The sequence below is a fragment of the Primulina eburnea genome, chromosome 13 (assembly GCF_022965805.1).
Source record: "Primulina eburnea isolate SZY01 chromosome 13, ASM2296580v1, whole genome shotgun sequence".
Classification (NCBI taxonomy): Eukaryota; Viridiplantae; Streptophyta; class Magnoliopsida; order Lamiales; family Gesneriaceae; genus Primulina; species Primulina eburnea.
Window position 1 is genome coordinate 30,154,669 of NC_133113.1, and position 27,946 is coordinate 30,182,614.

The 27,946-nt window shown below is 35.5% G+C and overlaps 6 protein-coding genes and 1 pseudogene across 13 annotated transcripts; 2 read left to right on the top strand and 5 right to left on the bottom strand.

The window, feature by feature from the left end:
* Positions 1 to 417: 417 nt before the first annotated feature.
* LOC140808742 (uncharacterized) lies at positions 418 to 3,569 on the top strand. Of its 3 annotated transcripts, XM_073165966.1 has the most exons (3): positions 418 to 734; positions 978 to 1,336; positions 3,054 to 3,569. In XM_073165966.1, the coding sequence occupies exons 2-3, from the start codon at positions 1,057 to 1,059 to the stop codon at positions 3,422 to 3,424; spliced, it is 651 nt and encodes a 216-aa protein (XP_073022067.1). In that variant the 5' UTR covers positions 418 to 734; positions 978 to 1,056; the 3' UTR covers positions 3,425 to 3,569. The 3 variants fall into 3 exon arrangements, with proteins under 3 accessions (XP_073022067.1, XP_073022066.1, XP_073022068.1); XM_073165965.1 differs by having other exon boundaries at positions 419 to 1,336; XM_073165967.1 differs by lacking the exon at positions 418 to 734 and having other exon boundaries at positions 1,263 to 1,403.
* Positions 3,570 to 3,619: 50 nt separating this feature from the next.
* Positions 3,620 to 7,491, bottom strand: LOC140808743 (uncharacterized; annotated as a pseudogene).
* A 284-nt stretch (positions 7,492 to 7,775) lies between these two features.
* On the bottom strand, positions 7,776 to 12,370 carry LOC140809688 (uncharacterized). Of its 6 annotated transcripts, none has more exons than XM_073167394.1 (10): positions 12,265 to 12,370; positions 11,891 to 11,974; positions 11,046 to 11,122; positions 10,490 to 10,578; positions 10,288 to 10,348; positions 9,595 to 9,662; positions 9,414 to 9,495; positions 8,906 to 9,079; positions 8,217 to 8,336; positions 7,776 to 8,072 (listed from the first exon to the last, which is right to left on the bottom strand). In XM_073167394.1, exons 2-10 carry the CDS (start codon positions 11,970 to 11,972, stop codon positions 7,890 to 7,892), a joined length of 936 nt encoding a protein of 311 aa, XP_073023495.1. In that variant the 5' UTR covers positions 11,973 to 11,974; positions 12,265 to 12,370; the 3' UTR covers positions 7,776 to 7,889. The 6 variants fall into 6 exon arrangements, with proteins under 6 accessions (XP_073023495.1, XP_073023494.1, XP_073023492.1 ...); XM_073167393.1 differs by having other exon boundaries at positions 12,248 to 12,350; XM_073167391.1 differs by having other exon boundaries at positions 10,490 to 10,569; positions 11,891 to 11,997; positions 12,248 to 12,347.
* Positions 12,371 to 13,456: 1,086 nt separating this feature from the next.
* LOC140810462 (uncharacterized) lies at positions 13,457 to 15,366 on the top strand. Its single transcript, XM_073168316.1, has 4 exons — positions 13,457 to 13,902; positions 14,375 to 14,500; positions 14,593 to 14,634; positions 15,026 to 15,366. The coding sequence occupies exons 1-4, from the start codon at positions 13,590 to 13,592 to the stop codon at positions 15,169 to 15,171; spliced, it is 627 nt and encodes a 208-aa protein (XP_073024417.1). The 5' UTR covers positions 13,457 to 13,589; the 3' UTR covers positions 15,172 to 15,366.
* Positions 15,367 to 18,308: 2,942 nt separating this feature from the next.
* Positions 18,309 to 19,190, bottom strand: LOC140810463 (uncharacterized). Its single transcript, XM_073168317.1, has one exon. The coding sequence runs from the start codon at positions 19,188 to 19,190 to the stop codon at positions 18,309 to 18,311; it is 882 nt and encodes a 293-aa protein (XP_073024418.1).
* A 3,607-nt stretch (positions 19,191 to 22,797) lies between these two features.
* On the bottom strand, positions 22,798 to 24,616 carry LOC140809992 (UDP-glycosyltransferase 87A1-like). The gene is made up of 2 exons (XM_073167781.1): positions 24,032 to 24,616; positions 22,798 to 23,830 (listed from the first exon to the last, which is right to left on the bottom strand). Exons 1-2 carry the CDS (start codon positions 24,537 to 24,539, stop codon positions 22,926 to 22,928), a joined length of 1,413 nt encoding a protein of 470 aa, XP_073023882.1. The 5' UTR covers positions 24,540 to 24,616; the 3' UTR covers positions 22,798 to 22,925.
* A 602-nt stretch (positions 24,617 to 25,218) lies between these two features.
* Positions 25,219 to 27,474, bottom strand: LOC140809640 (E3 ubiquitin-protein ligase SINAT2-like). The gene is made up of 3 exons (XM_073167328.1): positions 27,246 to 27,474; positions 25,943 to 26,326; positions 25,219 to 25,771 (listed from the first exon to the last, which is right to left on the bottom strand). The coding sequence occupies exons 1-3, from the start codon at positions 27,456 to 27,458 to the stop codon at positions 25,448 to 25,450; spliced, it is 921 nt and encodes a 306-aa protein (XP_073023429.1). The 5' UTR covers positions 27,459 to 27,474; the 3' UTR covers positions 25,219 to 25,447.
* Between the last annotated feature and the right edge of the window lie 472 nt (positions 27,475 to 27,946).

Consider the following 27,946-nt stretch of genomic DNA (forward strand, 5'->3'; position numbering starts at 1 on the left):
CCGATTAATGTAATACGGATCACATCTTTTTTCGAAACCAGTAAAAATTGTTTAAGAAATTGGGCTAAAATAATAATTTTTCTTAAGACATAAAAAATATGATTTATCCTTGACACAATATCGTCCCACTTAAATGCTATGTAATATGAGTGAGTTTCATGTGAGACCGTCTCACAGATTAGATCATAATCCGTGAGACGGGTCAAACCTATTCATATTCACAATAAAAAGTAATACTCTTAACATGAAAAGTAATATTTTTTCATGGATGACCCAAATAAGAGATCCGTCTCACAAATATGACCCGTGAGACCGTCTCACACAAGTTTTTGCCATGTAATATTTGGTGTTCACCTCCGTATGTTGCCTGTATTGAGATGACGTGTGTTATGTATTAACTTCGACTTCATTCTTATAAAAATCAAGTACACTCTCTCGACTACTTTGACTGCAGCCACGCGCCCTTTTTCTACTTTTTTATGCCAATCTTCTGTCATCTGTAAAGCATAATCATCCCATTAATCCCAAAAGACATAGCCATTAATCAAGCTTCGGCAAGTAATACAAAACCTCCAACGAAACAAGAGAGAAGGGTTCAGGGGGCAAAAAGAATGAACGGGATTTGGTTAAATAAGTTCTTGTTTTGTTAGCTGCTACTTTTTACAGATCTGTAATCTCGACCCCTCGCATTCTGCTTAAACCTCAGTTCGAGAAATGGGTTTTCCTGATTTCTGGTATAAATCAGGCGATATTCTCATGTTAGAAGAGGCTATAGCGCATTAAAGATTCTTTCTTTTCAAAAGCTTCTGCACTGTGTTATCCAAGATTCAATTTTTACTAAACTGTAGCTTTAATTTGGTTGTATGCTGATGTCTGAAACAAAAGCTCTAGTTGAGAAAATCTAAAATTATCTTTGCCTTTTATGTTCATTTCTGGAAGATATCTGAAAGTATGAAATGGGATTAATTTATTGACAGATTGTGTATGTTCTCCAGTTTGAGAAAATTTGAACTCACCAAGTGCTGAAGAAAAGGTATATTCTTTCTCGTGGCAAAAATGATTCCGTTGTTCTTTTTAGTTGTATGTTCGGAGGGCTTGGTGGCATTCCTTTTGATGGTGAAGATTGGGCCACTTAGGGAACTGGTAATGAAGGGTTTGGATCAAGTGAAAATGAGAAGGGCTACTGTTTTAACCATTGCTGGTACTATATTTGTTATTCTCTTATCAAACTTATTTAGCATACTCAAGATTCAGAATAAGGGGGTTAAGCATGGAACAATGACACCAATGGATCAAGTACTTTGGAGGACCAACTTGTTAGAGGCTACTCTGATGGGTATTGACCATTATTTTTTGGTGAAAGATGCCTAATATGGTTACTTATTGTGATTCTCGAGTTTTGAGTACGTGCAAGCAGATTGTTTTACTGCATTCCCCCTAAAATGTTGGTTTATTTGAAGTTAGGCGTATGGATACAACGCCCTTTAATTCCATTGCCTATATTTGTGATTTCTGGTATCGATATTTGTTCCCTGAAATGTTCTTCTCCGTGCTCATTTACCTTATCTCTTCTGGTACATTTTATAGCAACTTGTGATTGTCTAATTAGGTGTTTCATATTTTCATTGGTGCTTTGATTTCAGAGAATAGCAGATTAATGTTCATACAAAATTTGGTTAATGCTATACATTAGTTGATGGATGGATATGAGGAAAACCTTTTATGTTCTTATTGCTTTGGATGCACTTTTATCAGTTGTGTACTATCCATTTATTTTTTAGTCTGTCGAAGCTGTTTTCTTTTTTAAATTTCCCGTGCATCATCTATAGGGTAAATTGTATAGTGACTCCCTTTTTCAGAAAGGCTAAAACTCTCTTAGGACAGATCAATGAACAAATATCCCTCTATATTTTTACATTGATAACTTTAATCCCCCATCAAAGTATATATTTTTTTGTGGTATGTTTCCTTTCTCTAGTCTTGTATTTCCGACTTGCATAATTTGCGGATGTGGCATAGCAACGATTACATAAGGTTTGCTAACTGGTTGTCTGTAGAGTCTATTAAATTGAACGAAAGAAGAAACATTAGATGTGGCAGTGCATTGTTTCAAGCTTATTTCTCGATGCTCTTTTCTATATTTCATCGAATATTTGTGTTCAATGGCAAGATACTTGTAAGAGAACACAATCTGTTTTGTGATTGCTCAAAAATATACACTGCAGTTGTCGTTGGGTATACTTGATTTAACTTTAATCTTGAGATATAGAATCAACTGGTCAAGTAGATCCTTGGCAGGTGATGGATTCTGCTAGTAATTGTTTCACATCTGTCTTTTACTAAAATTAGTAACTCAAGTTAATGGATGAGTTCATTGCGTAAACTCATTTAATCCTTCCACAAATTGAAGTGGGTGGCAGTTATTACCACCCAAGTAGAGGATGGAAGGGTTGAGGAAGGGGTGTTTACCAACCCCTCCTCAATTACCATGCTCAATCTCTTCTCAGTAGGTTATAGTAGGGCTTGAATTTAATGCAAAAAACAGGTCATCTTGCTTCGTTAATTCACTTGAAACCTTTCAAAGTTCAACCATGCCTCTCGATTGTGAACCTCGTACCAATCATCTGGGCCGCATTAACTGCAGTATTTTTCTAATTTAAACCTTCACCCGTCTTAGTAGTATAGCGTTTGGCATCCATTGATCGAGTTGTCTTTAGTTTGACTTCCATGGCTATGATGCCAGTTCCTGAGCTTGAGAATCTTACCTTATTCTGCAAAGTGGGATTTAAATAGGCTTGGTACTAGTCCAACACATATTTGGCATTTACTTTACTGATTATACTAAGTTCTATGATGTTTATAATCAATTTCCAAACTAAATGTATTTTATTGGATTAAAATTCACATTTATCAGTTGAAACTAGAAAGAAGTTAATTCTTGTACATGTATAATCTCCAGATACTAATTGCTTGTCTATTTTCGTGGACTTCTTTTTCCTTCTCATTTCCGTCCTTCACAATTGTGTTGTTTCAATTATGTACTCATCTTGCAGGATTTTCTCTCTTCCTCGGATTTTTAATCGACCGTATGCATCATTTCATGCGAAAATTGATCAAATTAAGGGGCAGCACTGGAGCTTCAAAGCAAGAAGTTGAGAGACTCGAGAAAGAAAAATTGCAGCTCAAGGAAAAAGAAGAGAAAGCTGCTGGCGAAATGAAGCGCTTGCAGAAAGAAGTGTTAAGCTTAACCGAAAATCTAAAGAAGCTTAATTTGGAGTCTACAGAAAAAGATAAGAAATTTGAAACTGCAGAAAGTCACGTTGCTGCCCTTCAGAAACAAGCTGCAGATTTACTCCTAGAATACGATCGCCTTTTGGAAGACAATCAAAATCTTCAGAATCAAGCTCTTGGCTACCGGAATTGATGAAAATCATAATAATAAGTTGAAATTATATTTGGTGACAGGAAATTTAGATTGACAGACTTTTCTGGTTGGAAGAGGGATATCATATGTGCGTCTATTTATCAAACCAATATTCATGTGCGAAAATACATGGCATGTTAATCAATGTTTTCACACTAAAAGGATCTTGGAATCAACTGAAATGGACAAAGCAACTCATTCACTACAACTTGGATCCCAAGTCCGTCAATCTTCTCAATTATCTATATCCAACTACGACGACAAGCAAATTCAATCGTCAGTAATACAACTTGAAATTACTCAAACGATGAGATGACCTGATAACATACATTAGTTGAACTTTTGGTCCGCAAAATGGTCGACATTTTGTATGATAAAAATCTAGTACGCCAATGAGTGACCAATCCTATCCACACATTAGACTTTTGCCTCCAAAGCAAGAAGAATCTTCTTTCTTGGACCCTGAAAATTAATAGCAAACCACTAAGTTTGACTGCAAATTCATCAAGAACAATGGCACAGTTGCATAGTCCAGTCCTTGACCATATCAAGTAGTGAAGTAGAACACGAAAGAGAAGGGTAAATATAAAAGGGGGCACAAAACAAAGTAACCACCAGCGACTCTTGTACTCTTTATTGACCACTTTTATCAGTGCTTAGGGGAATGTAGAAAGATGGAAAAAACATTACATGCAGCAACTTTTATAGAGAATCGCCACCAGGAACTCGTTTCCCATTCTTCGTAAATTCATCACTTCTTATAGAGCTTTTAATTGTACATAAGTATTAATATTATAGCCTTCGTAAAGGCCCTGACAAATTTTCCAACACGTAAATACAAGGAATGAATACCCTCCCAGTAAAGGGAATATGTGCAAACTAAGAGATATGTAGAGAAGTCAATCCTGCCAATGGAGCTATGGATTAACCAACAACTGATTAAAGTTTAACTTCTTCAAACCGGTAAATTATTTGTCCAATCAAGCCATGTTCGAGCCTAGAATCAACTTGACAATGTATTACTCAATTCAGGTATATATATTCAACTCTCTTGACTCTTCTCAAGTTAAACTGCATAGTTAACGTCCATGCCCGCCTTTACAGTTTTGACAATACACAAGCATGCAACATTAGTCACTTTCGTATTTCAAACAAATAAACTTATTATTTACAGCCCTATCACGCATGATATCGGAAGTGTTGAAAAGCTTCTCAACCCCTCATAAATACAATTTCTAGAAGACATTTAACCTATTCTATAATCATGTTGAGCTAGCCCAAAAGGGGTAGTAAATTGACATTTAAGCTATGTTGCATGGATATGAGTACGGGTATCATATCGAATATGACACGGATACGGATAAAATACGACAATATATATATATATATATTGCAAAATATGTATACATATCTATTTAAATATATACAATGTGCACCTTCAGAGTAGTGATTTAAAATAAAAAAGTCAAAAATCAATTTTTTTTTCCGAAATGTTTCCGCGGCGTGTCCATAACGTATCCGACTAGTCAACCTTAAAAACGTCAATGACGCGGATTTTGCCTATCCGACGCGCGTATCCGCATGTCGTATCCGTGTCCGATACTTCAGATTTTTTTTTAAAGATGTCCATGCTACATAGCATGTAAGTGTCTAGTTTGGGTAGGGGGGAGGATCACTTACAACCTCTTCCCTGAAACTCTCATGCCTTGCTATTGATTTATACTACCATTGCGCCACAAGGATCAGAACTCCAACCAGAAACATGCAGCATCAAAATGTCACAACAAAGATTATCTATTTCTCTACAGAGATTTTGTTAGACTTCAGTTAAACCCCTGCTGGCTGTACACCAAAGAGTATATTTTGGAGGAAACAAGATGGTTCTATAACCCAAGTGTAGCTATTGAAAGAAGAGGCTACCTATAGTTGGTTCCAAATATACATGACATGAGACTTTCCTGAGTTAATAGATGAGGATCGGCTCATTGGAAGTTGGATTACAAACATTATTTCAGAAAGCTCAGGAGATGCCAAAAGAAGATTGATCAAGTTTCTTGCACACATCAGAGGATTAATTTACGTATGATCATAGAGTTAATGTCAGTTGAGTAAGGGTATGATTGGCAGTAAAAGTTGAAAAGCTGAGTAGAAAATCACAAGCAATAAGATTCAGTTGGATTACAGCTACTGAAGTAAAATCACAGGCAAGCCAAAATATTTGTCAATCGAATATACTTCACTAGTATAAAAAAGGTAAGAGGCAGTAAAAATAGTGAGGGAAATAAAAAATTATTTACCCAGAACAAATAGAAGTGACATAAAAGTTCAGTAAAAGACTAAAATTTGAACAATGACAAAGCAATTTGACCAATGAGTCAATACTGACCATCGGTATTCCCAAAGCTTTAAGATCTTCATCACTCATATGCATAAGGGCTGTCATATCAACCTGTCAAAATACAGCAAACAATTCATATCGGCAACATTCAGAAAACATATGCTATGAAGAATGTCAAACTGAAACAAAAAAGCCAGCTTACTTCCTCGGCCTGAAATGTAATCGAATATTTCTCGAGGCCCAGGGACTGCAGAAAATTATCTAACGAATCAACCTGCATGGAAATTTAAGGCGGTGAAACACATTGCTGCAGAGGGGGTCACCAGCATTTCATATAATTCTCTCACGTGAGAATGAACAAAGGAAACATTTTCATGCCGGAGAGATATATATCAGAAAAGAGATGATGGTACTTTTCCAACCATTTCCTTCGCCTTCTTCTTGGGTACAGGGTTAGCAACTTTCTTAGCTTCTGAAACAGGGGCGGCTTCAGCAATGACACTTCTCCTGGTAGGTTTAGTGACTTCAGCTGTTGGTTTTGGTCTCATTGGAGGAGGCACAGACTCAACAGGCCGAGAATATAATGTACCAGAGAGTTTCTCACGTAAATCCCTTGTGCCCCCTGCAAAGATCCCTTCACACTTTGAGTAGCTCGCTCCATATTCTTCCTTTGGAGCTTCAAACGGAGATCTTTTTCACCTATCCGGCGATCTATTCAGTCCATAAACGCGAGGATTGAGTCAACAATATAGAATGTAAAATATATGTAAACTTCATACTTAATAGCACTTTACTCCAAAAACTCCGTACTTGAGACTTGAGTTCCACCATCTTCAAAAAGATCATGTTCCCATTTGTCATCATCTTCTCTTTGTCTGCATGAAATTCAAAACCTGCTAAAATAAAGGGTCTGTTTTCTTAAAGAAAGACAGCATTGATTTTGTTATCTTCTGGATACTTCTCCCAAATGAAAAAATGTCTCTATTCACCATCAAATGCGAATACACCAATAGCCCTTAAATGCTAACAAATGAACCAGAAAAAGAGGTTGCCGCGAACCCCATCTTAAGTTTCAACCCCAATTTACTCGGTAGATAATTGTTCCATTGCAACTACCATTGGTTTCTATAAACTTTAACTCCGACTCGGTAAGAAATCAGGCATCACATAATTTTCTTTCAACCAAAAAAGAAACATTCTCAAATCATAACATCTAATAGTTATATGCAGTTACACAAAAGATTAAATAGTTTCACAGCATAAAACCCCGAAATCAAAAAATAAAACCACATAAGAAGCGTCAGATCATGGCATACAGACACAAAAATCAATTCATTTCCATCAAAGCAGAAGAAACAATCCAGAAAAGCTAGAAAAAAATTAGATTATCTTCACCGACGTAAGTAAAAGTATAGAATAGGGAGGAGGTTAACCTCTTGCGGGGAACTGGTACCCGACGACCAGAGTTTGCGGTGGTATCTCCGGTAAGTCGCTCTCTAATTGACCTGTTGGATTGAGCCTCGACTTGATCAGCGTACATGGTGAGGCTACTGCCCAGCTCACCGTCGTTAGGCCACAGCACAATTCGACTCTCGGACCCTAACCCTAACAAATGATTTTGCGAGGCCGCAGGTGCTTGTAGCCCGGGATTACGAATCTCGCAGGAGAGAGGTTGCTGAATTCTAAGCTTGGAACTGTAAAATGTAATGGAGGAGGGAAATGGAAACCGGCTCGAACCGGCTTTTAAGTTTTTGCTGACAAATGTTTTTTTAAAAAAACATAAATACATATAAAATTATTATTATTAAATTATACACATATTTAGATTTCAATTAAATTAAATTAAGTAGAAATTAAATCAGAATATGAGTTTAGGAAACACACAAAATTGATTTTGTTAAGTCAAAAATCAATGATATTTTATCTTCTCAAGATTATTATTACTCATTTATATAATGAATTTTCTGTTTTCTCATAATATTTTGTCAATCTACAAAGCTTCATAATTTTTATGCGCATATAATGAGAAGAGAACAATGTATAAATGACATTAAACAATCAGTAGTTTTTCAGCTGTATATGAGAAAGAATTTAACATTTCAATCGAAAAGAAAATCGAGATGAAACTTATGTAGATAGGAGTCCAAAGAAAGGGTTTGTTAAAGCATTCTGTAACTCATTCCCCGCTGTTTTTAATCTCTCCATGTGAACTTTTTCTCGGGCCAAGCACAAAAACTTGCCTCCCTCCACTATCTCAAATCCGCATAGTTGAAGAAACTTGACACCTTCCTCGAATTTACCGACTCTGGCCTGTTAAAAAATGAAGTAATGACGTCGATCTAGAGACCGAGAAACTTGATTCAAGGTTATTCTCACCCAAAATCAAATAACAAAAAAAGTTTACGTTGTGCTTTAGATGGCTTTTACATACATATGTCTACGGAACATCTTTACCTGAAATGCTGAGTTGTTGATGCGGATCTTCCTGAACTTTCCTTCATCAGGATTGTTGACGACGTTTCCCACGTAAATCAAGAGAGTGTTGAAGGCTCTTATAGCACTAGTATTATCTTCCTATCACATCAAATGACCTCCATGTTATTATCTCGTGTAATAAAATAACAAAAACTTGACATGACTTGGGATATGAGCTTTGGAGGAAGTATTTTTCTTCCAATGAAAAATCCCAGAATTATAAAAGAGACCCCCACACCCCACCCCACCCCACCCCCGCCCTCTTAGCCCAAAACAAAACATATTCACCACCATTGAGTGATTCATGTTCGAAAGTCATGACCATAAAAAAAGCATTACAAAGAACTCGTAACTAACAAATATAATTATATAATCAAAGTTGCTATTTGCTAGCATATTTGGTTCGTTGCTTATTTCACCTTCTTGCACATTTGAGCACTGGCAATAACCATAATTATCCTGATAGAAAAAGGGTCGTGCAGCTTTGTATCCATGGAATAAATGAATGAATCTTTCTTCCAGTGGCATTCTTCTAATGCCCTTGGTTATTGATTATTATATGACTCAGAACCTTGCATTTCTTGAAAGCTCGCACAGATGATTGTTGAACATTACAAATGCAAGATTGACTTACGACAAATTCAGGAGTAAACTAAAGGTCCAAATACCTTGTTTTGATGCTTGAGACACCGTAAACATTCTCTCATGATTTCTCTTTCTGCAATAGGCTTAACAGGTAGTAAAGCAGGGTTTCCGATCGACAATTTCTGTGGTGATGCAGTCACAAGATTCATTGACGTTGAGCCTTCACTAGGCAATCCAAGCATGCTCCTTCGTTCCAGCTAAAAGAATGAAGAACATATTCCATGAAGCAAGAGACTTGTTAAAAAACAATAAACCCTATCTGTATACAATTTCAGGACATCTGGACATCTTCCAGAGTACCATGGAACATGATACAAAAGAGGTGAAAGCAGGATCATGACGTGATGGAGGAGAAGATCAAACTGGTAATGGAGGGGAATTTATAGTTATGTTGCTCCTCTTTATCTCTTTTAGTTTTACCATATGTTTTAACAGATAAAGAAATCACACAAATTCTCACAAGAGGCATCGTCACCAGATATTCATGGTCTGCATTGAATCTGATTCTGGTAGACCAAAACTAAACTGTACCTTATCTTGCTGCAGCTTCTGACGAACTCTCTCCCTAGCTCTTCTCTCCTCCTCTTTCTCTAGTCTTCGCTGAGCCATAAACCTGAGACTTGATCAAAGGGTGCATAATTAGTATAACTAACAGCATAGCATGCAAAAGAGTGCACGTAGACAAACAGTGTAACCAAAATCAACACCATACCGTTTCTTGTCCATTTCTTCAGCCAATTGTTTAGCCTCTAAAAGTTCTTTACCTGCTCGAATCCTCTCCTACAAGTGACAAAAGACCAAGCAGTAGGATACTACTTACATTAATCCATAACTTTGTTCTTAACTTCTACTAAAAAATACACGGATAAGAGTATTTAGAAAAACTGACATAAGAAGAGGCACATAACCAACAATCCAATCATATGTAGGATTTCTCATAGTAAGTACTAACAGTTAAAAACCTTTATGAGTAATTGTAATAGGCTATCAGACAAAACATGAAAAGCTGTTCTGGTTATATTGTTACATAGAACAAAGCACCAAGGCATAACACAGAGTCACATTCACTCCAGGTAATCCAAAAGGTCTGATCCAACATGATTCTAAATGGTCCTCCCAAGTCAATAGTAGATTATCACGATTATATTCTTTCTTACCAAATCATAGAGATAGGATTACTTCAGATAAAGATTACAAAAGGCTAATGAAAATAAAATTAAAGGAGTCACATCTCAAATTTCAAACTTTACAAAGAGACAAAATGCCAAATATTTAGAACATGACATCATCAGTACACGTCGATGCCTCAGATGCTACTAACCAAAAAACTAATTGACGACACAGTTACATGAATGAAGAATTCATCAAAAGAAAATAAAAGTGAAGAAATGTATGAAAAAATAACCTTCTCGTGTTCTCTTTCCTGTTTCCTTTCTTCGTCTGCTTTCTTGTGATGTGCCTGTTTTCTAAATAAATGAAATTAGCAATAAGATGAAGAAAATGTGGCAACGCAGTCATATTATATATTCACTAAAGTATTCATTGTATGATGGTGAAGATAAGAAGAACGAGAGGAAATTTTAGTCATTAGAGGTATCGAAAAGTACCTTAATGCCTTTGCTCTCAGCTTGACTTGTTCAGAAATATGATTTGAGTCAACCGCTTCAATAGGAATGATGGCTGGAACCTGATGACACTAGTTGCATAGACATCAGAAAAATTAATTAATGCAACAAGTTTTTATCACATTATGAGGTTTAAAAATATCAGGCTGATATAGATAAGAACTGTCATTTTGGAAGTAACAAAAGCACATTGCTTACAAACATGATGTGGGAATGCCAGGATAATACTCGAAAGTGAACTTACTATTATATATCCATGCCGAACATATCAATCAATAATTTCAATTTAAAAATAAATAAAGAAAGAGGCGGTTCATCCATTCCTTTTATGCATTAAAATTTTTAAAAGAGCTTTTGATATCAAGGCCCTCAATTTTATATCCATTCTTGACTGGACCATACATTCAATCCACAATAGTAAAGGTACAAGAGAAAATTCGACGGAGATATAATGGCGTACTATTCGTCTTTTAACCAGATTTGCTGTAAGAAGTAGAAGCGTGAAATAAAGGACGACCCTGAAGATGAAGCAACTAACCGTTGGCATCTCACTACTAGTTGTATCATTTTCATGATCAATAATCCAATTTATAGCAGCCTCAATACTTGAATTACCTGAAGTTATTTAGAAGAAGTTGTAGTAACATGTAACAAATACGTAAGCAACAACAGAAGATGAAACTCTAAAGAGCAGGTCAAGAATGCAGAATTGTTTTCATCAAACAAGGAATGGTTATTATTAATATATATGAAAGAGAATCAAGAAAAAGGATACACATTTTTTTAATTAAGTCATAAATCTCCAAAACATTATCTGATGTCTCTCACTCAGAGATGTAGCGAAAACATAAATGCAGTTTTTTTTTCACTTTTTATGTTTGATCACATCAAACAGAAGTCAGTACATTCAACTCGTGCTCGGCGATCCCTATGTTATTTCACCATGAACCAGTTATATTCAGTCCAAAATAAAAGTGCTTAGAATTTGAAATTGGATAGGGTATAAGAGAATTTTGAGAAAATGCACAATACCAGCTTGGATATTTTCTTTCCAAATACCATCCTCAACCTTTCAAACAATCTTGCATAAAAGTAAACCAATGAAGAAAAGGACAAAATCTGGCAACACAGAAATGATAAATATGATTCTTGACGATATTGAAAATAAGGCACAATGGCACATACTATTTTCATTTCCACAACAACTAGCGAATGGGCACAAACATCGGTAAACATGCTGGCAAAAAGATTTGGACATATGATAAAAAAAAGAAAAAAGGAGAAACATATTCATGACAGGGAAACTAGATTTCAATGAAAGTTCTGTCAGGGCCAGATATAAATTTTATCTGTATAATGCAACATTCCAGCAAAACTAATTACCAGAGCAAAGAGCTTTTCTGGATTGAGCCTTTGAGAAACCCATTGCTTCAAGCTCGGTCATCAATTTCAAATCCATTTCCATATCTGGGGTAGAATTAAGATCCACACTAACAACAAGAAAATTATGTCAACTATAACTGAACTACATGAAAATCAAAGGAAGAAAGAAAGAAAGAAAGAAAGAAGAAAGAAAGAAAGAAAGAGAGATTAAAAACATGATGGCACAGCCGCCGACACCCAGCTTTAAAAATGGCAACATGCATAGACAAAATATCAAGAATTCAGCAGCCATGATTACATATAACCATGCACAGAAATGACATAATTGTGAGTTTTGGGTGCAGAATAAAAACTCACGATGGGGAAAAACATACGCGACAAAAGTGATGCAGGATGAAACTTTGAGCAAGAATGATTGAAGATGAAAGTATAGGGAGGTGACGCTGCATATTCTTTGCCCGCTCTGCTCGTTAACCCCTTCGTGTGCTGTTTACCTTTCGCTGGATTTCACGCGACGTCATATAAAAAAGCTTCAATATATAATTCTTTTGACTTGTGTATTTCCTTAGTTTTCATTTGTAGAAATAGATTCTTAGGGAAAAAAATTTATTTTCGTATTTAAAAGGTTTTGTTTATTATTATTTTTATTTAATGATATGATGGTGCTAAGGATATTTAAAATTTACAATAAATAGAAAATTCAATTTAAAATTTGAATAAAGACAGTCAAATCAGTTTATTTGGTTTGATTATTACGAAATTTATTTTATTTTTTATTATTTAATTTAATTAATTAAAAAGATTAAGAAATTCAATCTCTAGATCCAAACATAAATTACGTTCCGTAAAAAAATTATTTTAACGATATGATATGACATATTTTTATTTCATCTCCAAGAAATAAAGAATCCAAATATTATATTTCATATTAGGTCTCTTATAAGACGATTTTACAAATTTTTATTAAAAAGTAATACTCTTAGCATAAAAATTAATATTTTTTCATGGATAACCCAAATAAAAAAAATTTTCCCACAAAATACGATCCATAAAACTGTATTACACAAATTTTTACTTATGTTTTATGTATTCAATTTAAGTTATTTGATACATGAAATCTATGCATTTGTATTTTATTTTCAATAATCTTGGCAAAATTTATTAATAACTAGTACAACGACACACGCGTTGCGTGCTTGTACGATATATTTTTATAATTTATTTGATTTATATTTAAATGAAGATCAAAATATATTTATAAGAAATAATGAGTGGCTACATTATAATTTTGATATATGAACTAAAAAATAAATTAAAAAAGAATAAAAAAGACCCAAACAAAAATTGAACCTACAACCTCATGATTAAGAAACATAGGTTTTATCCGCTAAACTAAATGTGACTTGCTTTTTTTTTAACACTTTATTAATATATATAATTAGTAATGTAGAGAGTGGGGGTGAAAGATATTTTAAATATTTTAAAAAACAGAGCAAGGAAATTACTCTAACCTACTCAGCTTTGATAAATAATAAGAGATACATAATTTCAATTATGCGACTAATTGGAGCAGTGAGTGCAGAGGATACTTCTGGAATCCGCGAGACCGAAAGAAGAAGAAACAGTCACTCAAATAATTCCAATGTTCTCACAACCATCGATTCATTCGTAGTATTTAGAGTTGGTATTACCAGTTACCATGGGAGAAGTGGCGAGGGAAGAGGGAAAAAGAACCATAAAGCTATTTTGCCCATCTGTCTCCAAGATTGTCCAGATTATTGAACGTGAAGATCAGAGGTTGGACCTCGGATTCATTTCCCGGGCTTTCGGGCTCGACCCGAATACCTTGAAGCTCAACGGTCACTTTATAAGTCGAGGGGTTGATTTCATAGCTTCTTCGGTGACATGGAAGTCTTTGATTGGTTTCTTTTCCGCTCGAGGGTTGTCCACCGGCGGCACTGATTCCGATGCTCTTCTTGTTCATGGCAAGCCATCCAGAAATGCTCCCAAAAGTATGCTTTTTCTGTTTTTTTCTTTTCTGGGTTCGCGTTATCATTTTCTGTATATATGTTACCATTGCAACTAATCACGTGGATATGGTGGTTCTTGCGTCTTCAGCCATGGGTGTTTTAATGTTTTTTTTAGACTTCATGTTTGCTTTATGTAATAATGAAACTTTGGAATCTGCAATTGATTATGCCACTTCAAACTAGATTCTTGGGTTTGTTTATGTTTTCCTTTTGTTAAAATGATTATGCATATTGGGACTGGGAGGTGTAGATAGAACTTGATGATGCTTCTCAGGAAGCAGAATTCTGGTTCTAAGACCAAGTATTAAGGAGCCAGTTGAGACATTACTCAGATGCTCTAATTTTGAAAGGAACTAGTTCTTATGATGATTTGAGAGAAGTTTGGCGAATAGATAGATACTCAAGGTGACCTAGATTCCAACTTCGATCCATCTGAAGCACTGTCTCTTTGTAGGACCAGTAGATCTGAGTACTCAAACAGCTTGGTGCAATGGACCTGATGCTTCCCGTTCGAAGCGGAAGTTATTGCTGGAAGATGAGAGTCACCTAAAGAGATCGAGAACTTATGAAGCCTTCCCATGTATGCTGCATATTTTGAGATTTTCATACTTTTCCTCATAATTAGTAGGATTGGGTTCTTGGTGTTATTCTAACAACTATAACGAATGATAGATAATTGCACAACTCAAATCGTTTTGCTTCTATATCAATTAGGTGTCACCTTTTGACTATGCTGTATAGGCAATCACAAAACATTGAGGACGTTTTTATTCCTCCGACAGCATAGTTGAATATTAATACCTGGAAATGGTTTTAAAGTATGACCTCCTTCTACATATATATTGATATGGTGAGCACCGGTGTGGACATTTATGTGAGCATTGGTTGAGGTGACGTGCATCTATTGGATATACAGGATACCACTTCATCGGTGCTAACATAGGTGTCCAGAGTAACAAAACTCTATATATGTATATATATTAGCTTAAGAAAGATATTAAAATTGGAAAATTACTATTTGGAGGTCAAGTTTCAAACTATTCCTTATTCATATGTCCAAATAACTTTAGATACCTAATTTTGAATTTTCAAATGAAAATTTCAGAGGTTTGTTACGGACGTCTCCTGGCTGGAAATGGCACTACCACATCAAACAGAAGATCTTCTCCATGCAGTTTTTTCAGCGAAAACACCAAAAGAATTAGAGACGAAGAAAATGTTGCTACCACTCCTTTGAAGAAAATAAGATGACTTTACAATTACAGAGTGTGAAATGTTGAATGCTCGTATGGTTTATGTAGGACTTCTTTCCTCCTTTACAACGTATCTATATAGACTTTGGTACGTTTAGTTGTAGTAGGAGCAGTGCCCAACTCATGTAAAATCCGGTTGGAACAGCAAGACAAGATATCTGCTGTTTTAAATTTATTTGTCTTTGTTCGGTTCTACCATGTTTTTCTATTTGCAAAAAACATATTATACTGTCGCCTGTAGTTCTATTACAAGTACTAAATGTGAATGGTTGAATGCATTATATTATAATTTATAAATACCAGTGGGAAACCTGAGAATTATGTGATTCAATGTTACAAGATTCAGTACAAGTGGACTTTGAAAGATACTAATCCATGCTAACGGATGCAAAAAAGATTTTCTATGTCTCTCATGTTCATTCAGAATAATACTGCCAAGCAAAAGCAAGCCCAGCTACTAATACAACTTTCGCGATCAGCTTATATTTTGTGTTTGAACGTGTAGATGCCGATGAAGATTGTGGTGGTTCCCATTGCTTTCCCAGCAACTTGGCATATAACTTGGATAGCATCAATGTCAATGGGCCTGCTTTCTTTCCTGCTGCAAGCAAAGCATTGCATCAAGAAAGACGTAAAGTCAAAGAGCTATTTGAAGGGATAGGAACACGGATATGCTTCAACAAACAAGTGCACTTCAGCTTGATAGTAAAATTTATCAAAGACAAACCAGAGATGGGAGAAACATTTTATTCTGCAAATTCACTCTACTGCTCTATCCCCTTGTATCCCTTCGATACTACCGAACAAACCAAGACCTTTGAAGTCTTGAGATGATTAAGCACAAATTCAACAGATGGCAGATGATAAAGAAAGCTTTACACTTAGAGAATTTTTTTTCGTTTCTATAATAACCAGATCGAGATTCAAAACAACATGGTCAGCATATAAAAATTTGAGACCATCGACATATATCATATGAGAAAACATCAGAGAAATTTAGAAATTGTGTTTCTATTTACACTTTGAAGCATATTTCCTAATCACCGGGGACCAAACTAGCAAAAGATTCATGGTTGCGGGGGATTGATTATTTAGATCCAAAGCTCTACTATTGTATCCAGTAGGAGAAACTAAACAAGGTGAACTTTGGTATGATAAAAGAAAATAAGTTGTGGATGATAGAAACAAGACTTGTGAAAAGATGACGAGTACTATAATCATATAACCAAGGAAAAAAAGATGCAATGAGTGAAAAATAGCACCTAGAAGAGTAAGTCTCCAAATGACATATTCTCACATATTTATATTCATGATGCCGGTTGATTCGGTCCATATTTACAAAAAAATTAATATTTTTTTTACATAAAAAGTAATATTTTTTCATGAATCAGATTGTGTTGGAGATCTGTCTCACAAAATTGAGACGCGAGAAGATCTCATGGAAATTTTTGTGACAGCATGAACGGTATATGGGGTCCATATTGTATGCACTTATAATTTTATCACACCTTTTGGTTTCATCCGACGTAGTTGGATCCAGAAGACATGGCATTAATTGATTCCAAGTATCTGTTTCATCCAAATATTGACTCAAAGTTCTACAAAAGATATATTAAAGTCTTGGTTTGTCTTCCATCTGTTTCCTAGCTATCTCCATCCCACAAGCTGGCTTCTACCTTCATGCCTTGTTTTGGGTACATTACACCAATATTCGTGTTGTCCTTGAATACCCTAATCGGGAGATCTTCCACAGAACCTGAACCACAAGTTATTAACCATAAGATTGAATATATTTGATCATTTGAGCCCTTTCCTTAGAGCTTACACTATTTGGTATTGGTTCCAGACCGGTATTTTGTAAGAATGGAAATCGGCGGTGGGATCGAACCAGAGATGGGTTCGTCGCAAATATAATTTAAACTTTAAAGAGAGTTTTTATTTTTTATTTTATGTATGTTTGATTTTTTGCAATTTTAGACCTATATGTTATAAAATATAATCAGTTTTAGTTTGTTATCTGTATTTTTTTTATAATTTTAATCATTTTTCCGATCATCATCAATATTTTCGAAAAAAAATAACTAAAATCGTCAAAAAATGAAAGATACAATAAAACCAAAGACTAAAATTTGATAATGTGCCTGACCAAATTTGATAATACTAAGGACTAAGATTTCGATTCGAGATGAGATATTAAATTCTAAAACTCAATTATAATAAAGTTATTCTCCACTCAAAATATATACAAATTCAAAAAATTATTGAAAAAATAAATTTTAAAAAAACTTTTTAATTTTAAAATTATTCAATAATATTTTAATAAGATGCAAATATTATTGAAAGTAATTAATGTATTTAATGATAGAAATAAATGGATAAAACGTTAGAAAATTAATAATAAATATAAAAACTTGTTTATATATTTGGAAAGAAGTTTTTGTGCCGTGTGCAATTCTTAGACCAGACTTTTTAGACATGCCAGCTTGACCATGTCTTTTTCGACAGCTACCGGTCTTGACTGGTGCAGTAATTGTCTATCTATCCATGTTCAGTGACTTCAACTCAAAATTCAAAATTTTAAATTTTCATGTTATATGTGCACCACCCAATTTTTTACGCTAATCGATATTATCAAATATTTTCTACACAGAAATAATCAATAATAAAGAGTGGATAGCAATGGGGCTTTTTCTACAAATGATAGCACAATCAACCATGTTTGAAAATATCAAGAGAAGGTATCTTGTTAGATGATTTCATGAATTTTTATCTGTGGGACAAATCAACCCTAACGATATTCACAATAAAAAGTAATACTTTTAGCATAAAAAATAATATTTTTTCATGGATGACCCAAATAAGATATCTGTTTCACAAAATACGAGACATGTGAGACTGTCTCACACAAGTTTTTGCCAAATATTAATTACTAGTAATTTTATGCATTTATTTAATTATGACCAAATTATTAGAAAATTACAATTGAAAATTAGGAAAAAGGAAAAAACAACATAAAATTGAGATCATAATAAAATATCTGAGTAATGAATAAATTTTCTTTTTCACCCTCCAAATCGGAAAATGTCACAAAAAAGGCAGAGGAAAAAGGAAGTGTGTGATTGGAGGATGAGATGATCAGAAGATATCAAGAATTTCGTGTATCGGGGCATTGCAAAGGGGGCAATTTCGTCTTTCCACAAGTAGCTGCCGGGAGCACAGCCTGCAAAACGTATGTCCGCATGGGATAAACGCCGCCCCCTTCCGCCTAATCATACATACACAGCAGTTAGAATCTCCTCCTCCGCCGCCGGTGACTTCTTCCAAATCAACAACGCCTTTCTCTTCCTCCTCCAACATATATATCGATCCGTCCGTTTCCGCCAACAACGTCATCAGCGACACTCTCCCTGAGTACAGCTGCTGCTCAACTTCCGCAGCTCCCTCGCCTTCATTGCTGTTGTGGTTGATGTTATCAGCTCCCCTTGGAGTTTGCGATCTTCTCATTGGGAGGAGTGAGGTTGTCTGCTCGAATCTCCCGATTGCTCTTTCTGTTGAACGTCTGGACACAGCTGAAATGTTTCGCTCAGTCGAATCGGAAGAAAAGATGGAGAGCCGGCGGGGCATCATGCGATTGCCGCCGTCGTTGTTAACGGTGACGTTGGGGGCTGTTGAGGTCCAACCGGAACCGCTGGAGCTGCTGCAGCTGAGGCGAAGCCTCTCCGTCAAATGTCGCCAGCTTTGTCCGCCGTCTTCCCCGCTGGGATCTTGATCATCTTTGATAATATCTAAGAGAGTCCGGTTAGACTGGACACGTGGCAGCGGCTCTTCGGGTGGTGGCCTCACTTTGTCGCTGAGAAGGGCGCTTAATGTTAGACCGGAAATGGTGTTCCGGTCAACGCCGCTGTTTGTGGTGGCTCTGTTGATAAGGATATGGTGATGTTCTTCTTCTTTGATTCTCAGAAAGTCCCCCAAGTTCTGCGAGCTCAATCTACCTGCGCCGCCGCTGGTGGTTGCCATTCGCCGGAAAATAAAATGGATTTCTTGGGAAAAGACAATTTGAAGAAGAATTTGAAACCGCTGCAACTGATTGGCCCTCTCGCTAGCTGATGAAATTCACACAACTGCAACAGGACAACCCGATATAAATTCCACAAAAAAAAAAAAGAAGATAAACAAACTGATTTCTTTTTCTTGAAAACTGAAAATTCAGGGTTCGGAAGCTTCAATTGTGGGTAAAGGTGATTGGATTTCCCGGATTCCGAAGAGCATTTATGAAATTTAAGGGGCAAGAAATGCCAAAATATAGGCAAATTCACAACAAAATAGAAAGGTCAGATCTAGTGAAGCTCACGTCTTTACAATTGGATACCTCAGATCTGAATTTAAAATTTTATTTTACTTTCTAAATTTATAATTGGAATAATTATATTTATTTTGGTTTATTATAATTAAAAAATATTCAATAACTTCTTTGAAATTTGTGAAAAGTTGTAAATTAATTTAAAAATTTATAAAATTACAAATACTCTCTATCTTACATTTTACACTTTTATATTTGATAAAAATTTGTGTGATACGATCTCATGAGTCATATTTTGTCAGACGGATCTCTTGTTTGGATAACCCATGAAAAAATTATTATTTTTTATGCTAATAATATTATTTTTTATTGTGAATATCGATAGGGTTGACCCGTCTCAAAGATAAAGATTCGTAAGACCGTCTCACAAAAGACTTATTCTTTATATTTATATTTGTATTAAATTTTCAGGGGTTATATGTAATAAAAATATAAATACGAAAGGATATTTGTGATGTTAAAAGTTATTATTTTTCACAAACTTGTATATAATATTTAAATATAACAAACCTGATATGGGTTAGATGTAATTAACTCTTTCTAATTTCATAAACTAAAAAAAAAATGTAAATGCAATCCTCTCACCTTCATTTATGTTTCCACCTCTCTTAAACATTTTAATATGAATAACTTTCCAAATATTATATATAAAATATATTATTTTTAAAAATATAAATTTGAGATTATAATTACTCGCATAGAATATACTATTTTTAATTTAATATTATTTTCCGCGATATCAGCAAAATTGATGAGATAAGACAAGAAATAGAGACAAGATGACGAATAACAAAAAACAATAATTGGAGAAGAGCAAGGATAAAACGGGGCCGGTGCTAAAACTTAAAAAGAAATTAATTAATTTTTTTTCTCATTTTTTAGGGGAAAAAAATATTGTTTTTAATTGGTGGGAATGTTATTTGAATTGATCCAATCTTGTAGTGATTATACGGCATATGCCAGAGCTCCATTTGACCACAAGCATTGTCTTAGTTTACCTAATTCTCTGTTTAGCATATAAAAAAAATAGGTGAAATGATCTTATGAATTAATTTTATGAAATAAATATTCTATTTCGGTTATCCATGAAAATAATATTAACTTCTATCGTAAATATGAACATTATTGACCCATCTCACCAATAAAGATTCGTGAGAACGTCTATAAGAGATCTGTATTTATGATATATGTGGTTATATATATATATATATATATAATTTAAAAATATAAATATTTGGAACAGTTAGTGTTAAGTGGAGTTCAGTTGTTGGCCGTGTACCTAATAGGCTAATATGATATCATTGCCCGACATTGTTTTTTTGTTTTTTTTTTTTTAAGTTAAACAGCTCCATTAATTGTCGACTCTGTGATTCCTAATATAATTTCCTCTGTGATTCCTAATATAATTTCATTTTCGTTATTTAAATAATAATTAAAAATTATAACCACGATTCATATACATAATAGTCGTTATTGTACACGTAACTCGTGTGCTTCGTTTACTAAGTATATTTTATATAAGATAAGGTGTATATAATATAAATTATTGGACTTACTAATATGTAATGAATTACAAGATTACTAATATGTTAAAATTTAAGAAAATTCCAAACAATACAATTGAATACGTTTTGGCCAAATGGAAGATTATACAAGCCCCGGAGCTGGCATGATTAGTTGAGCAGTATTCACTTGCCCATTTTTTAAACCCCTTTCCTTAGCATAAATATATAGATTATTAAATTATACATCAATCGAGAAATAGACGAAATTCAATATACTAATTGGAAGTGGGATTGGAGGAAATGGCAGAAGTATGGTTCAACAATAATTATTTGATAGTAAGAGAAATTGATGGTCGTTTCTGTGGAATCCGTCACATCTAATGGATATTACTGCATTGAGAGTAGGGATGACAACTTTCTCCACGGATTTGGGGGAAAACCCGAAACGGGGACGGGAATATCCGATTTTTTCGGGTTTGGATTCGGGGATGGGGATTTTTTTAAATCCCCGATGTATTTCGGGACGGATATGAGATTATTATCCCCATCCCCGAAATCCCCGAACCCATCCCGGAAAATAATATCAATAATAAAATAATAGTTATATTGATATTAATATTAATATTATCTCTAATAATTATAGATAATAATAACTTTTGGTTTGAGAAAATCTCCGAATTCGTCATCGTCTTGCTATATTAATATTTTTGAAACGGGGATGGGGACGGGGATGGGAAGTGGATCCCCGAAGTTTCGGGTTTGGGGATTCCCCGAACACGAAAAAGCGGGGATCGAGGCGGGGATGGGGGTGGGGATGGAATTCGGGGATGGGATGGTAATGGCAAACCCGCCCCCGCCCCGGCCCATTGCCATCCCTAATTGAGAGTGTCGGGAAGAAATTTGGTGGGTTCATGTAATTTAATTAATTATTTATAGATTTATTATTTTAGAAAAGATTAAGTTAAATGATCTGATTAATTATGAATTTTTAAAGTATTAAATAAATTAATATGATCCATTGTGTAGAAACTCAGTTTAATCAAATCTTTTTATCATGAGTTGAAGACTATTCAGATTATATATATTGTTATGGTTCTGAAAGCACATCGAATAACAAAGAATACATTCAGTGTACATATTCTAAACTTCTCTATCATCTTTATCTAATTCAATGGATTCAAATACATATCTATTGTTTTATATTTTTTTAATTCGACATGAATTTGTGACATGTTGTGGTATATGGTTTCAATCGTGTGATTTATAGAATTTATAAAATTTCTAAATGGTGATATTAGATACACATTTATTTTGAATTATGAGATTTTTTTTAATTTATTTATTGATTGATATGAAAAAAATCTGTTTGATTTCAGTGAATAATTCAAATATAAAGTGAGAAATCAAATTATGAAGAAATCCAAAATCCCAAAATTTGAAAATCAATTTTGGATGGAAACCCTAGAATTGAATAATTGGTCAATAAGGATTCCATCTCCAACAACTATTCATATCCAGACAACTTGTGTGTCTCAATTGAGATATTGTTGAAAATATTTTGTGAGTTCACGTTATTTACATAATTTTACATGGACCCTTTGTCTAATAAATGACTCAATAATACGTTCTAATTAATCACGAGTTTCAAAAATATTAAATCAATTGGTATGATCCACTTTATGTGTAAAAATCCGGTCGAATCAAATCTTCTATGATGGGTCGAAGACTACTCGATTTATATATATGGTTATATATAGAATTTATTAAATCTCAAACATGTTATTCCCGTAAAAGTCCATCCAACGGTTGAAACTACAATGGAGAGAAAGCATTCAGCCTAGAAACTTGCATGCAATCCGTAGTCTCCATGCTTTGAACATGAGCACATCATCTGTCCTGTAGGATTGACTTAGTGAACTCCTCAGCATTGGACAGAAACGACCCCCCATCCGCGAATTCTCTTTCACTAGCCTCCCGTAGTTCCCTTGCATTTCTACTTAGCTCCTTCCTCTCAGGACTCTCCATGTCCATAAACCTCCGCACAAGATCCGCAATATCGTCGCGTTTCACCAAACAATCCACATTGCCAAACTCCTCCCTCTTCACCCTCCATCCCATTCTCCAGTCCTCGACAATCATCTTTGCATTAAGCAATTGATCCATCACTATAGGGAAAGCAAGCACGGGCACGCCTGTTAACACAGCCTCTTTCGTCGAATTCCACCCACAATGCGACCAGAACCCTCCAACACAAGGATGGGAAAGTACACTCACTTGATCACACCACTCCACAACCAATCCATTACCTACGCAACTTTCTTGCAACCCATTCGTCTCATTCCGCGTCACCAACATGAAACGTACGCCACTTTTATTCAACCCGGCAATGATTTCGTCCATTTGGACTGCCGAAACAGACAAGAAACTGCCTAATGAAACGTACAAGACTGAGTCAGGAGACTGGAGGTCCAACCATTTCAAGTAGCAGGCATCGGTGTCACTTGTATGATCAGTAGCCGAGTTGATCGTCGTGGCCGCTTTGGCTTTGAAAAAAGAGGTGGCTGGCCCGATATTGTAGATTGAGAATGCAACCTTGTGCTTGAAAGCATCAAATGCTTGGGATTCAAGATGGTAAATAGAAGTGAAGATGAGATGCTTTCCTTTGGACTCTTGGGGCCATATTTCTAGGAAAGCCGAGGCCATTTCTTGATCCCTTATTATGCTTGGAAGATCTTCAACACGAGATGGAGCAAGCCCCGGAATATAATCCACCATACCACTTGGTCCATTCACTACAAGAAGGAGAAATGAGCGAACGTTAACCACATTATCAAGAAGGAAAAATATTGCTAAATCAGCTAAAGTTGATCTTAAAAAACGTAAAGAATGTGGTATTATATATAAAATAAGATGGGTAAATAATAAACTTCAAATAGAAGGGGTAAGAAGTTAAGTTAGACAGTAATTTTTGCACTTAATTGTTATTTAAATACCTGAAGATAAGTGCAGGGGGAAATGGCCGTTTTGAGCTAGAAGGTCAAAATGGTGAAACAAAGTATATACCGAAGCCGACATAGTCCACAAGTAAGCTACCGGGATATTCCTCCGACCGGAAACGTCCGCCGCCCAAGGCAAGAACGCGTCGGCTATAATGAGAGCCGGCCGGAGCTGGAGCAGCTCCAGGAGCTGCTCGAATGGATCTCCCATATTGGTCAAAACGGCCATCGCGAATCCAAATACATCACGGCCGCGAACACGCTCCGACGGCACGACGTTCGGGATGGCGGCAAAGCTGATGTTCTGCGGCTTGGTCATGGAGCCGATCAAGTCCAGCCATTCCTCCGTCACGACGAAGGTTATATGGATGCCGTCGGAGCTCTTCTCCGCCACCGCTTTGCAAAGGTTGAGCATTGGGTTGATGTGGCCGCGCCCGGGATAAGGTACCGCCACCACATGGAGAACCGCCGCGGCGGCTTGCGGCTCATCCACTGCCGAATCCATGTATTTCAAGCCAATTGCAAAGCAATAGCTGGAACTAGCGTCACATGCTTCGTATGTAGTGGCTTCAACATTTTAAAATAAGTAATTTTGTTAGCTCATACGGACCGAAGTTGAGTTGCCATTTTTGACTAATTTAAAACATCACAGTCTCGGTAGACGAGATCCTATTTATGTGGACATTACCTCTATTTCATTTCAACGGATAAGATCTTGTCACACATACAATTAAAAAAAAATAGATCATATATATGCATGGACAAATCTTGATCATTCATTCTATCATGAGGACAATGCTCACGTGGATAGAATGAAATAAACCCTGAATCTCGGACTCACCTTGATATTACAATACCATGGAATGAATGCATTCATCACGAGTCTACAAATTATATCTGTGTAAACTTTTTTTAAATATTATGAAAAGTAATATTACATTATTTCTGAAATAAATGGACGAAAGGGACTACAAATAAAGAAGATGGGAAATTGATGCAGCAAGTAGTCAACTTCCAATATCATCTCTAATTTCTCGCATTACTCTACGACATATTAGTGTTAATATATTATCCATGCAACTTATTGATTTATCATCTTTATATAGTATATCATTCGCGTCTCGTCCATGAATATATGAGTCATTTTTAAAATAAATTACCACAAATTCTACAGCCACACTCTTTTTATTCCTGGTGCATCTGTCATTATCTCGTTCAATTCAATGACTAGCTACAGGCCTTGTCTACCCATATTCATAGCCTAATGGTACGTACATTAAGAGCAAATCCGTTTAACTTTTGTAAGTTTACCATTTACATTGAGATGATAGAAATACTTGAGGCTTGGTTGTGCATAAGCTTATTGATTAAGCTACATAGCACTGAGATCGCTCAAAAATTTCGAAACAAAAGCTATGATTGCTCTTTCCATATACGTCCGGCCACTTTCAGCTTAAGCTCCTGTTTGTTACCTCCGGAGAAAAAAAGGGCCATGTTTCTCTGAATTATTAGCCCGTCCATACTGTCTCTGACTTTTGAATGGCTATCGCGAATGCTCCTCGGAACTCCTTGCCATGTCATCTTTCGGCCATTTCCGCCAACTTCCAAGCTGTAGCTGAACTTTTTAGCGTCATGATCATCCCCCATGAAACGAATGAATGCCATGTAAACTGGGGCCATGCCTATGCTGAAAGCCTCGAAGTGCAAGCAGAATTGATGCCCATAACAGTTGAAAACCTGAATAAATGCAAGAGTCGCGTCACTTTTTCCATTCTCCAAGGTATGGTAATCATATGATTCAAGATGCTTGTATCATTGACCATCAAGAAACATAAAATCCATTACTTCATTTAAAAATTATTGTTCTACAAGAAAAAGGAAAAAACGAGTGAAAGATGGATCCCTTACTGTGAGCATCCATGTGGCATTTTCAACATCTTGGGCATTGGACTTGACGTATCTGTGGTTAAAAGTCGACCCATCGTGCATATCAACCTTGTGATCACTCTTGAGATGTGCCACGAGGAACGGAATATCACCAGTAACGGGACATTCAGCTCCGGCATATGGGCAGTTGTAGGGACGAAACCTGCAATTCTGTTCATGTCTCAGCCTGCTATGATAGGGAAGTATATCTTGACAGCCTAGGATTTGGTATCTGCAAGGCAGTTCCAGTGATTCCGCAACTTTTTCCAATGCCAAGCACCTTATGTTCCCTAGCTCGTGCCGACATATTGGACAACAACGCACCTTCGACTGACACTTGGAGCATAAAGTATGGCCATTTGGACACTGAATCGGAAAAATAATATGGCTTCATTGTCGGCTTAATGGTATCTTTCTTACTAGAATAATTGTAATTTTATTAAATGAAGAAAATAGATTGTGATGGTGTGGCCCATAATCTAATTTATGCACAATGTATAAACTGGGGAGCAATGATAACAGCGATATGCTTAAGTATACTTGTAGAGCAGCCTAGAAGAGCATAGTTGCATACTCTTGGGATCGGTATAGACAAGATAGTTTAAGTAACATTTTTGTTCCAGGAAAATCAGTATTATCGTGAACACACTCTGCTGAAAGAAAAATGTTAATGGAAAACTCTACACTTTTCTCTTCCTTCACAAATAATAATCCAGTAAATGCGTAGAAAATTAGATTATGACTGGTTTAAAATCTTGATATTTCGATATGTGACGGTGTATGGTAATGATTTTTTATTGCAGATACGGAAAGAGGTTCTTCAAATCATTATTTTCCATCTACAATAGCTTTTTCTCCAGCATCTGAGCATTCTGGCACAAACTAAGCAAGTTTATACAAATGAACATGTCATTTTAAAAAAACAATGTGACAGAAAAGTTTACATTAGAAACTTAGCTTTTAAGTTTTCAACAAAATTTATCGACGCAAAATCTGATGAGAAAAGCCAAGTTTAATAGGGAAATTTTCATGGAACTGACTATACAAGTTTGTAATATGCACTCCTTAAGTTCAGGAACATTACAATTTTGAACCATCTATTTAGAAAAAAACCTAAACCATCGAATCAATAAAACAACGAGTGACATCTGACAAGATTGATCATATTAGCATTTACTTAAAGACAGTTTAAACTAAACTTGAAAAAGTCTTACTTGGAACTACTTTAGATGTTCTGAATGCAAATGAAGTACAAAATTCGTAACTAGATCAGATGACAGCTTACCTGATGAATCGGAGGGTACATAACTCCCATACAGATAGGGCACTCAAGAAGTTCATGAACTGAGGTATTTGATGCTACGCCACGGTTTGCACTGGTAAGAGTCAAAACTTTTCTACGAGGAGACGCCCTGAGTTCAACACTTTCAGATACAATATCGAAATTGCCACTGAGAGATTCGATTATTCCTTCATAGGTGCCACCTCCAGGGGTCATCCTTTTCTCCTTTTCCAAATGTTGGTAATACGAGTATCTGTCCAGAAAAAAAATTAATTGAGAAAAAAGCTTTACTGCATAAAAATATCGTTGTCAGAGTAAAGAGGCGAAAAACATTTGGGGGTGTCAAAGACTCAAAATATTAATGGATCCATAAAGTTCATTTGATTCTTTTCTTCTCGACTTATTTTTTTATTTCACGAGAAGAAGCCAGCCAAGCACATCACAACTTACCTCATCACTTCTAATAAAGTATAAATAATTTCAGTTATATGCATTCCTCTACTTTCAACAAGTGTTAATTAGCATTCCTTTGGAGACATTTATAAAACTCAGCGAGTGGAGGCTTTGTTTTAAGTCAAATGAGTTCAACCATTAAAAAAAAAAATCACACATTATGCTTAATTTCTTCAAAATTTTACTAGGATTCAATGCTTTCTATCCACTTGGGATGAAAATTTAAAAAAAAGAAAGAAGTAAAAAACTGA